The 12,821-nt window shown below is 44.0% G+C and overlaps 1 protein-coding gene across 2 annotated transcripts in view; it reads right to left on the bottom strand.

Annotated features, from left to right (window-relative positions):
* Positions 1-12,821, bottom strand: part of EXOC4 (exocyst complex component 4) — a 372,421-nt gene that overhangs the window by 258,778 nt on the left and 100,822 nt on the right. For both annotated transcript variants that reach the window (XM_005426948.2, XM_031061885.1), the window contains exons 8-9: positions 9,297-9,442; positions 3,491-3,579 (exon numbers count right to left, since the gene is read on the bottom strand). In XM_005426948.2, coding sequence (XP_005427005.1) covers positions 3,491-3,579; positions 9,297-9,442 — 235 coding nt within the window. The remainder of the gene's footprint in view (positions 1-3,490; positions 3,580-9,296; positions 9,443-12,821) is intronic.

Here is a 12,821-nt window from a genome sequence, read left to right as displayed (position 1 = left end):
ATGTGCTGGAAGCTCTCCCTGGAGCCTTCTCCTCCCCAGGGGAACATTCCCAGCTCTCCCCAGACTGTACCAATCCAGAAGGAAATACTTCACTTCTGTACTTGGCCCCACCTTTATTTTTTAATGACAGTTGTCAGAGAACTTGTGTGGCCAACTTCAAAGGGAAAACACATGGCCAAAGTCTTTCTCCTGCCATTTCAGTGGAAGGAAACAGAAGAATTCCAGCTCTAAACCACTTGCAGCAGGTCCCTTTCTCCCACTGAGGGATAATGTGAGCCTCATGCTCTGCACTATTTCAGTCCAAATCAAAGGGGTTAATGACAAAGCATCACTCTGATCTTCACACATTTTTAAGGCTATTTAAATTAAATTCTTATGTGGAAAAGTTAGCGTGAGCTAAACTTTTATAAATTCCTTTCTTTTCATGCATATGTTTCTTTGAAGATCTTTTCAGGAAAAAAGATTCCCTAACAAGTCACCCTCCCCCTGCTGCCACTGAAAAATCATCCCTGTGGATAAGGCTGTTGGGAACAGAAACTGTGCAGTGTTCACAGAAGACAGAGTGTCACATGCCTGCTTTCCACCAACCTGATTGAACAATTAAATTGTATTTCTCTTTAAAAGGGATAAAAAAAAAATAAATATATATATATTAAAAAAATCCAAATGCAGATCTTGCTGTGGTCTGGGATTCAGGAAGATTAATGAGCAACCTAAAAGGGAACAGCAGCTCATAATAGAGACAGAGGTTACTGCATTTTTAACATGAAGTTCAAAGGGAAACTTCTCTTGATGGTTCAACTGCAAAGAATCTCAGCAAAGTCATCTCATCTATTGTCCCCACTGCCTCCCCACACCGACTTTTTGTCACCTATTGCATCATGTCCAGGCTCTTCCAATTGAGCTGCAAAGGGCAGCAGGACCTTGGCCCTCTCCACATTAATTCCTCTTTTGTCCTTTACTTCTTTGTCAGCTCCTGGGCTTTGTTCTTGCCCGGCCAGGCTCCCTGAGCAGCTCTGCTGCATCCTCCTCTCCTGGAAACGCTCCCAGTGTCCTGCTCACCCCAAATGCTGCCTCAACATTTGTCTTGTATCCCTACGGAATCATTCTTCCATCAAATCTGGTTCTAAAGGAGCTCCAAACCCAGGACAGGAGCTCCTTAAAACTCTCAGTGTAACAGCAATAACCACAAAAATCCCCAAATCTCAGCCACGAGGCACCTGGAGGAGGACATGGATATGGAGAAGGTCAGTTCTGTTCTCTGCTTGCTTTTAAAGCCACCTGGACAATTGGGAATGGCAGAAGGCAACAGGACTCATCCCAATGGGACGGGAAATTCTGGAGCAAGTCCTGCAGGCTCCCCAATGGCCCCAAAAAGCTCAAAATGCTCAATGGCTGCAAAATTCTTGGCTTTGAGCCCATGTTTGTCCCACACAGTTTGTAACAGGGAGCTCATAACTAAGGAAAAGGAACTGAAATCCTCCTGAAATCAAACCTGGTAATGGGATGGGACAATAACCTCATCCCCCTGAGCTGGGGACATCTCCCAGCCAGCCCTGGCCGTGTGACACTTTTGAGGGTGAGAACCTGAATCCTGAAAGGCAGAGAGCTGTGAGCTCCACAGCTGCCAGGTGTGTGAAAGGTGAGATCCCAGGTTAGCTGGCAGGTACCTCCCCATCCCCTCATCCCCACAGGCTCTGGGGTCAAGGGGTGGCACCTGTCACCACGGTATTTTATGAAAAATCCTTTCCTTAGGATTTTTTTCTCCTGAGAAGCTGAGAGGCCTTAGAAATGAAATATGAGCAATAATTATCTGCTGCTGTGGAAGGCAACAGGTGCATCTGCAATTGGCCTCATGTGGTTGTTTTTAATTAATGGCCAATCACAGCCCAGCTGGCTCAGACTCTCTGGTCAGTCACAAGATTTTATTATCATTCCTTTCATTTCTTTCCTAGCCTTCTGATGAAATCCTTTCTTCTATTCTTTTAGAATAGTTTTAATATATAATTTTCTTTTAATATAATATATGTAATAAAGTAACAAATCAGCCTTCTGAAACATGGAGTCAAGCTTCTCATCTCTTCCCTCATCCTGGGACCCCTGCAAACACAACCACAGTCACCCCCAGGTTCTTCCTTCTCAGTCCACCCAAAAGGATCTCAGAATTCACCACAGAGCCATTACACCCCTGATCATCAGTGCTGAGATCACCTCTGTCACTGTCATATTTTATGAAAAATCCCTTTGCCAGGATTTCTTCTCCTGGGAAGATGAGAAGCTTCAGCTTCTCCATGTTTTGCTCCTTTGGAATGTGATTTGGAGAATTGTTTACCCAGCATGTGAATTGTTTTTAATTAATGACCAATCCCAGGCCAGCTGTGTCAGGACACTCTGGTCTGTCACAGGTTTTTATTATTCATTCTTTTCTAGACTTCTGATGTCTCCTTTCTCTTTCTTTAGTATAGTTTTAATATATAATTTTCTTTTAATATAATATCATAAAATAATAAATCAGCCTTCTGAGAACTTGGAGTCAATTCTCATCTCTCACCTCGTCCTGGGACCTCCACAACCCCACAACAATTAATACCCGCACACCTCTGCAGTCACCCAAGGGAATCAAGCTGTCCCAAGAGCAATCTCTGCCTCTCAAGGCTTTTTTTCACACCCTTGAGGGTTTAAGTTGTTGCTTAGGACAGGTCATGAAAAGAGGAAGGGAACAAAAAGGCATCCAAAAATTGCCTAGCAAATTATAAAACATTCTCAATTAACAGCCAGCTGAAAATTATCATGGACAAGGGTTCCAGGAGAAATTCTTCCCTTGGTCATCGCTGTAATGTTTGAAGAACAGAAATTATTTTTCTCATCATGATTAGCCCAGGAAGAAACTGGAATAGATGATACCAAAGAATTTGTCTTAGGATATTCCCTGGATTCTGCTGCCAAGCCCAACCACTGGGTCATCCAGGAAAAACAAGGGAAACGATGCCATGCAAGAGCAAGGAACACTTCCCTGGGCACACACAGCACCTGCCACGGGCAATATAAACCAGCCCAACTGCCCAAGTTCACCATCTGCAAACCCTGTGAAGCTCCTCAAGTGTATAAAACACAAAGAATTGGTCACTTTAACCCATCCAGCTTCAAATTTGAGCTGCCTGAGCTCAGCTCCCAAAGCAATGCAGGATAAGTATCACAGTAAAGAAATAAATTGCAGCTAAATATCCCAAGTAGCTCCAACACCCAAACCCAGTGCTCAAGGTGAGGTTGTTTGTATTTCACCTTTTGTTTTAGGAATATTTTTTAAGACCTTGTCCTCCAGCTGAAAATGCTGAGAGAATACAGAGAAACCTTTCACAACCTCATAACAAACAAGAGCTTAAATCCTGGAGAGATTCAGGGCAGAGATCAATACCTGCCAGAGGCTGGGCAGGATATTCCAGCTCGTGCAGGAGGGAATTTTCCAATTCCCAAGGATCCCTTTGCTCACCTTGCAGCTCCCCACTCCTGCTGTACAGCTCCCTCCTCTGCTCCCTCAGGTAGGCACTCATGCTGATGGCATGGGATGAGGATTCAAACCTGGAATTCAAAGGAATTCAGTCAGTTTCAGGCATTGGAAGCACCCTTCAGCTCTTAATAATATATAAAATTAAAATAGAAAATGTATTATTTACAAAATTAATATAAATAAAATATTAATATTAATATAAATGACATATAAATAAATATAAAAATATAAATTGTATTTATAAAGGCAGCACCAGAGGAGATGCTATGGCACAAGCACTTAGGAATATTGCCTGCCGTTGCCAGGAGAGGAAAGATTGCCCAGTGTTTTCAAACTTTTAAAGGCAGTGACAACACATAAAATTTCTTTAATGTATGCACAATATTGCAGATATGTCAGCAGTATATTGAAACACCCATTTTATTAGCAGAAATAAAAGATTTTGTCAATAACAACCTTATGTTTTGTTTTATTCTGCTGCTGTAACTCCAGATCTTGGGTGCAATCGCATAATTGCATCTCTACCATTGTAATTGGCTTCCCTCTTTCTTTAATCTCTCCAGTGGAAAGACAAAAGTTCAAACTATTCCATACCTGGCATTAGTCTAGAGAACATCAGTTTACAAGGGTAGAGCAAATTCCATCAGTTCTAATAGGATTAAAGGTGCTTCTGCAGTTTTCAAATCCTCAGAAGTAACACATTTTTTTAAAAGAAATAACTGGTGTTCACACAGTTGGTTAGCATGGTCCACCACAATCAGAACAGCTGGTGAGAAATTTAGCAGAATAATTTCACTGCATCTCCATTAAATATTACTTTATGATTCTGACTTACAGTAAGTCTGGCATGAACAAGAGGGGAATAGGTCACTCTGGGACAACAGCATAGTAGACAACAGCCAATTGCTTGCATATACAGTTTTAGGTCTAGTTAAGTTTTTAAGTCTCTAGAAGATCTTCAGACACACTGTCACTGTTACTATACTATTATCTATCCCTACAAATTATCTGGTTAAAATAATTCTGAAAACATCAGAGCTCACTCGGATGAATTTAACATAGATTTGAACAGTTGCATCTGCCTTCCAGGGACAGTGCTGCAAAGCATTCGTAGAAAATGTTTACTTAAATTTTCTTCTTCTTTTGAATTGCATTCCTTAATCTACTGATTAGCACACTTTCCCCTCTCCCCCCATCCCCCCCAAAATAAAGACCAGGTGTAAAATGACACCCTCATTCATCAAAAGCACGTTCTCATTGCTGATTTACCTTCCCAAGCAGTCAAAGGGTCATTTTTAAACATTAAATTGTCAATAGGATAAAGATGAACTGATCCTACTTGCTTTAATTAGCAGCTTTTTCCACAGCAGCCTCTCCATATAAAGGACTCCCTCCCTCCACAGACCTTGAATGCCTGACTGCTTTCTGCAGTTAAGAGAGGTGAATTTTCTGTGATACAGTATATATTTTGTAGTTCTGCTGCACAAGCATGGCCATTTATTCATAGCACAGTTCAATTTCCTTCCCCATTTTCCCATATAAGTCTGTTCAATCCTTAATTACTTATCCACAGTTGTTTTATCTCTGTTACAACCATCTCTGCAATCTGTGCTTTAAAACATTTTACTGAAACAGCCGTCTGGCCCCTCCTACTATATGAGATAAATATATGAAGGCTATGTCTAGTAAACTGCCTATCACTACTACAACAGGCTTTTTCTGTGGTTACACTTCTAGACATCTTTAAGAAAGGATGCAGTCTTACATGCAGTGCTCTACTTTAAATATAACATGCAAGCCACAGGCTCCCAGTTAATTTTGATATGGAGCAGTCTCGTGCCTTTGGCTGAATATTACCAATACACATCTCTGCAAACTGGTCGCGATAAGCACCTGGTCGTTCCTGCCTGAAAAACAAACAAACAACAACAACAAAAAAATCCTGGGTCCTGGGTGTTGGAACCCCGATTGCTGAATATTTTACAATTTCTGTACTTTCAGGCACTGACTCCCAAGAGAACACTGCATTGACCTGAGGTTGTAGAAAACCTTCCAAAAATGAATAATAAAACTAAGATTATAAGTGCATAGCTTAAATAGAAGCATGTGATATCACAGGGTGGAAAACTCAGAGTTTAAGGTTTTAGGATATAGTAATATACATAAAACAAGATAGAAATTTCAGGGCAGAAGCTGGTCTGGTCTTCTTCGCCTTCTTCATGAGTTTTGGTGGTTTTGTGTAATTGGATAAAAAAAGTCTCCATTTGGGTGGTTTTGTGTAATTAGATAAAAAAGTCTGTATTACAAGCCACAAGTAGTTAGTTACTGGGTTAAAAGTAAAAATAATCTAAGTGGCATTTCTTAATTAGACAGCTTATCCTTAAAAAACCTCGTAGAAAGAGAGATACATGTTCATATTTAGCTTATTAAAATTAAGGGGGACAAAACTCACAGCTTGTGAGACTGCAATATAGGTAACAACTAATAAACATCTGAGTGCAACAAGAAATACTGTCTCACACATTTAATCCCAACCTTAGCAGAAAAAAGAAGCAAAAATCCCATTTCCTGGGAGGTCCTGGATGGGCTCTGGGGACCAGGGAGAAGGAGCTCGTGGTGGGGACAGAGCACCTTCAAACAGCCCCAGTGGACATAATGCCTTGTGAATCTGAGCTAGGACAGAGGCTGGGCAGAGTTCCAGAATGAAGCAGGGATTTATGGAAAGGATCTCCTCCATGGATGCACCTTGGGCAGCACAAGAGCCCAGCCAGGGCTGCACCCAAGATGAACCAAAATGGCCCCAAAATGCACGAGCGCTCACGGGGTCTCGCCCTGGGATCAGTTCTGCTCCATTTGCACCTTGCAGTTCATTGTCCCATTCCAGCTTTAGCCCCTGCAGTCCCACCCTGCTTGTTTTTCTCTCTGCAGCCCACGGGGTTTGTGCTCCTGGGCTGAGATTTGGGTCATTTGTCCTTGGTGCCCAGCTGGAGCAGGAATTGTTTTGTCTCCCTGCTCTGTGCACAGAGCTCACCATCGCACAATATGAAGCCCAGACCCACACACTAAAGCAGCACAGAATGTGAAAAATATAAAAGTTAAACCCTGAGGCATCAGACACCAGACTTGGAAAGGAAACTTCTGTCACAAGAAGACCTGGAGATGTTGAGGATTTTCTGTAACACTCCTCATTCCCTCCCCAGTCCCACAGCTCAGGAAGGTGGAATCAGCCTCAGAGGGACAATGGGAACATGAGCACCACACCAGGGACAGGGGAAAGCATTTCACAGCTTTCCTGGGCACCAGTGTTAGGATTATTACTATTAATGAGGCTTTTCTGCTTTAATTTGGACTCTGAGTGTTGCTGTTATTGCAACTGAATGAATAATGATTTATCAAAATACAACAAACCCTTCTGATTTTAATTAAAAGAGCTGTAAATTCTTGGCTCTGCGTTCCCCACGTGCTCCTTTCTGTCCTCAGTGAGACAAGAGCAGCATTATCCCACAGGCCTTTCCAGGCACCAAACCCAGATCTCATCCCTTCTTTTCCACGAGCATTCCCCAGGTTTTCTCCCCTTCTTTTCCACGAGCATTCCCCAGGTTTTCTCCCCTTCTTTTCCACGAGCATTCCCCAGGTTTTCTTTCCCTTCTTTTCCACAGCCACCCTCCAGTTTTTCCTTCCCTATTTCTTTCCCTTCTTTTCCACAGCCACCCTCCAGTTTTTCCTTCCCTATTTCTTTCCCTTCTTTTCCACAACCATCCACTTTTTCCTTCCCTATTTCCTTTCTTTTCCACAACCATCCAGTTTTTCTCCCCTATTTCCCTTCCTCTGCCACCTCCTCCAGCTGCCCTTCCCCACATTCCTGTTCCCACTCAGCTCCTTGTAACTCCCTTCCCAATGCTGATCCTCCCACAGTGCTTTCAAAACATTTTTATTTTCCTTAGAATTACACAGAATTACAGCCAAGCCTGGGACTGATTTATTGGGTGTTCAACTCTTGCCTGTACAATTCACTCCTGTCTTATTTCCTGATTTCCATCTTGGAAAACTGAGCTGGCAACCTGAGCATGCCCTTGGTTACTTTTGGGAAGAGAAAAAAGAAAAAAAAAAAAAAAAAAAAGAAAGTTTATCATGGCATAAATTATCCAAATTCCCCTTCATCTGAAGCTTTCTTTTTCAAGACAACATTGCAACTAAATAAATATTTTTTATTATACCCATTTTAAAAGGAAATAAGGATTCTGAGTTTCTTCTAAATACCAGCTCCTGATTTCCAGAGAGCAGGACACAACTTCCCTCTATTCCTTGAGGACATAACTAGCAGAAATATTTAATATTAATTAAATTAGCTCAGTATTTAATATTCATTAAATGAACTCACAGCTACCACAGGACACAGCACCAACAGCTGCATCCCCCAGTGAGCAAAACACGAGGTGGAGCCCTGCCCCAAGAGACTGCTGAGGAATGAAATGCAGATTTTGTGGTGACAAGAGGAGAGATTTGGACAGAGCTAATGGAAAGGAGCCTGGCACAGAAAGCACTGAAGATGGGAGGGGAGACAAGAATAACACTCCATCAAACACGTACAAACCTCAGCGGGCTGAGAAATTCCATTTCAAGGGAGATTTCCATAGACCTGGTGACAGCTGACAGATAACCAAATGAGAGATCCCAGTAAGTGCTGCTGTCACTGCAGGGATGGCATCACTCGGTGACAGCACCAGGAGTGGGGAGAGATGCTGCTCCCATGAGGTGATTCGCCTTCCCTTGAACAATTACAGCCACCTCCTCTCTGCTGACAAACTCTGCCCAGCCTCAGCCTGCTCCAGGTGAGCCAGAGCATCCTCATGCCTCCAGCTTTAATCCCAAACTTAGTCCTCAAACCCCACACTTGGGTCCTTGTGCACCCAGGGACAGACATGGGATGAGCTCCAATATCCATCTGCAGGTCAGAGTAAATTCCAAGTGGAATTCTCAGCCCAAAATGGCCATGGGGGGGTTAAAAAAAAAAAAGGGTGAGGGATAATAATCATGGGCTGACAGGGCAACACTTAACCTCTAATAACAGAAGGTTTTAGGAGAGTTCGTCCTGCAGACCTGGATTTCTTATTGGGATCTCAGGTACTGTGAAAGGACATCTACTGGGAGCACAAAACAGCACTTTTAGGTCCTCTCCAAAATCCTCAAGAGGCCCAAGAGGATGGCCAGCACAGGCAGGTGGTGGAAGAGAAGAAAATCCCAGCACAGCTCCCCCAAATCCAGGTGTGAATCTCCTCTCCCACCGGCGCTGCTCAGCAACTCCTCACTCCTTACAGCTGCACAAATTTGCTCTCCCAAATCCTTCCCTTGGCCACCCAGCTTCTTTCACCCTCCTCTCCCTTCCACTCTCCTCCCAACCACTTAATTCTTTGCAGCCTGACCGCTGAATTAAAGGAGTTAGTGACAGGATTAAGTGCTTAGTCTATGCAGTAATTACACAGTTATCTTAATTCCCTTTGTCCAGTGCCCTTTATCGCTGCCTCTAACAGCTCCTGAATTTACCATGGACAAAGAGAGGCAGAATGGATCACTCCATGCTCTGCAGCAGCTCCTGTAATGGGATTCCCAGCCCTGGAAAGAGCTCAGCTCTAAAACCCAGCTCTGAATCCGTAACAGATCTTCAGCTCCGGGCATTAAATCCCCACCCAGGAACTTCCACACCTCTCACACTGTGAAACTGCCATTACCAGCAGCACTCCAGGGACCAAAGACAGCTTAGCACAGCTTTCAAAACCCCAGCACTTACTTAAAGAGAGGGTTCTTGGGTCTCTGGGGTTTCTTCTTGGCGAAGAAGGCGGCGAACTCGCGGCCAGAGCTGGCGTAGCTGAGCTGGGCCGAGGGCTCCGAGGCCGTGCGCGTGTTCTTCATGTCCAGGTACTCGGTCAGCAGCATCTGGGGGAGGGACAGAGCTCAGCAAGGCTGCAGCCCACAGGGCACCACACACACGGCACCACCAGGCAGCTTCAGAAGGCTTGAAACAGTCCCACACACAGAGTAACATCATACTGTGACAGAAGGCTGCAGTATCTGCCCTTCTTGTTCTTCAGCCCAGCCTTTTATCCCCTCAAGCTCATGCAGTGCACCTGTGAGCCCTCTGTTCCCTTTGGTGGTTGGTCAGTGCACCTGGGCACCCCATGGCTCATCACCTTTAATGCTGCTCACCTGCTTCTCACAGCTGGAGCCAATTATTGATGAGGCTGGGGCAACTCCGCTCCCAATCACCACAAACTCTGTGCCTACACCTTCCATCATCACAGCCGAGACAGCCACCATACCCAGAGTGTCACCACACAATATCAGAAAGCTTCACCCCATACACAGTAACACCAAACCACTTCAGAAGGCTGCAGCATCTGCCCTTCTTGTTCTTTAGCCCAGCCTTTTATCCCCTCAAGTTCATGCAGTGCACCTGTGAGCCCTCTGTTCCCTCTGTGGTTGCTCAGCACACCTGGGCACCCCATGGCTCATCACCTTCAATGCTGCTCACCTGCTTCTCACAGCTGGAGCCAATTAGGGATGAGGCTGGGCCACAGCCCCACTCCCCATTATCTCTGTACCTACAGCTTCCCACCCAACCATTCCATGATGAGGTTGGAGCACGTTCTGGTGATGCCTTAGATTTTTAGCTTTTCTATTTTTCAAATCCTGTACTGCATTAGTGTCACAGTTGAGACAGCCACCATACCCAGAGTGTCACCACACAATATCAGAAAGTTTCACCCCATACACAGTAACACCAAACCACTTCAGAAGGCTGCAGCATCCGCCCTTCTTGTTCTTTAGCCCAACCTTTTATCCCCTCATGTTCATGCATGTCCCCTGTGTGCCCTCTGTGGTTGCTCGGCACACCTGGGCACCCCATGGCTCATCACCTTCAATGCTGCTCACCTGCTTCTCACAGCTGTAACCCACTGGGGATGAGTGTGGGGCAGCCCCACTCCCAATCACCACAAACTCTGTGCCTACAGAACAGAGCTCAGCAGCTGGGCTAGAACAGCCTCAGTGTGTCGCTGGAATTTTAAGGCTCTGTGTAGGAAAATGACCAAAACTCACAAAAATTCTAATTGACAGAAATGTGGCTTTATTTTAAAAAAATATATATATCCCGAGGACTGGCTCTAATTTGGTAAAATTTTATTTGATATTCCAAGAATGGTTTGGGTTGGGAATGATCTTCAAGATCAGCCAGTCCCACCCCTTGCCACAACCATGTTCCAAGTCCTGTCCAGCCTGGCCTTGGAAACTTCAGGGATGGGGTTTTTGACCAACTCAATCTGCTGCAAGTCCCAAAAGGAACCTGCAAAAATTCCCAAAAGTGATTCCATCCATGGGAACCATGGGAAGAGGGTGGGTGAGTTTTATACACCGATAATAAATAAAATTAATGCTCTTAAAAACAAAGGGTTGCAATAGTGAGCAGTGCAGTCAAAATACCTTGGCTTATAAATGTATTTATCTAAAATACCTTGGCTTATAAATGTAATTATGTGCTTAAATACTTCCAACATATTTATATGGAGAAATAGGAAACATCCATGTGTGTGCTGGGGGTCCCACGTGATGGAAGATACCCTGGAAAGCTGCAAAAATTGTCCTGTAATAGCTCCCAACCCAAACATGCTTCTTTCATCACTGAAAATATGAATTCCCACACTGCCAGTGGAGTTTAGGTTTGATTTTCCAACCCCAAATCACTCAGTGAAGGGCTGGGGACTCCCTTTGTGACACCTTCCCTCCTGTGAAACCCCTGCAGCCCAATATTTGATATTATTCAAGGTGCAGAAGTAAAACCAGACTCCAAGTGATTCCATTTTAATTTCACTGCGCCTGAAGATGAAACGAAAGCCCTCGAAAATGAACTTTCGTCAGTGTATTTCAAAAGTCTGTTTATTTTCAGGAATTTTTACCTACTCACAGGCTGTTGGGAATGTGTTCCATGTGAATAATTAGCCAGTCAAAGCCCATCAAAGAGAGCTGGAGGTAATGAAAAGAATTCATCACTCCTGTGCTGCCTAAGTTGAAACAAATTACACAGGAATAAATATCCAGGCAAATGGAATCGTGCCCCTAATTAGAAACAATTTGGGATGGCTCAGGAAAAAAAATAATAATACAAACACACAGAGAAAATCTGATTCCTAAACCATCTCAATTAAAACTTTACCTGAGCACAGGCTTTGAAAATTTGTGTTTATTGGTAAAAATAATCACTGTGCTAATTTTTGACACTAATTTAGCAAAGCCGTTTGTATTCACCTATTTGCATTTCATCTTCTCCACTTAAATTAACAACCCGAAAATCGCCACGAAAATCTAATTAAACCCTCAAACTTAATCAAGTTGGGGGAAAAAAAAGGAAAAAAATTAAGCAATTTGTTCTTCCATTATGGATGAAACCTACTTATGATGATTCTGGTGTCACTTTGTATCCAGGATTGGGGAATATTAAGTGTGAAATCCGGGATTACAATAAACCAAGAGAGAGAGGTTTGGGCTGGGAGCAGAACGAATTATCCCTGTGGGTAAAAGGTGAAACAGAGAACTGGGATATGAGTTTGCTCTAAGATATTCAGAAATGCCAAAAAAACTGGGAAAAATGAGAGAAAAAATGTTAATTTATTGTAAATTTACTTGATGAAATTATTTACTACACAAAGCTATAAAAAGTTAGGAGCTGTAAAAGTTGATTTTGATAATTATGCTCAAAATTCATCAGATTCCAGAATGGTTTGGACTGAAGGGACCTTAAAGCCCATGCAGTGCGCCCCCTGCCATGGCAGGGACACCTCCCACTGTCCCAGGCTGCTCCAGCCCCAGTGTCCAGCCTGGCCTTGGGCACTGCAGGGATGTGGGCACCTCTGAGAAGATGAAAGCAGGGAGACAGGAATTGGGAGTTCATTTTTCCCTTAGAAATTTCAAGTGTAGCAGAAACTGGGCCAGGCAGACCAAAGCTCTTTCTTCTCCAGTGCCCTGAATTCATCAGTTCCACAAATTCTTTGGGACGAAGGAATTAACTGGAAATGTGGCTGGGCAGCGACAGGACACAGCCAAGGGGACAGGAGAGATCTCCAGGGAGGATTCAGGGAACCTCAGGGCCTGCAGGGGCTCCAGGAGAGCTGCAGAGGGACTGGGGCCAAGGCCTGCAGGGACAGCACCCAGGGAATGGCTCCCACTGCCAGAGGGCAGGCATGGATGGCATCTTGGCAATGAGGAATTCCTGGCTGGGCTGGCATTGCCAGAGCAGCTGGGGCTGCCCCTGCATCCCTGCAAT

The sequence above is a fragment of the Geospiza fortis genome, unplaced genomic scaffold, assembly GCF_000277835.1.
Source record: "Geospiza fortis unplaced genomic scaffold, GeoFor_1.0 scaffold61, whole genome shotgun sequence".
Taxonomy (NCBI): domain Eukaryota; kingdom Metazoa; phylum Chordata; class Aves; order Passeriformes; family Thraupidae; genus Geospiza; species Geospiza fortis.
The sequence above is the reverse complement of the archived record's forward strand: the minus strand, read 5'-3'. Positions and strand labels throughout refer to the sequence as shown.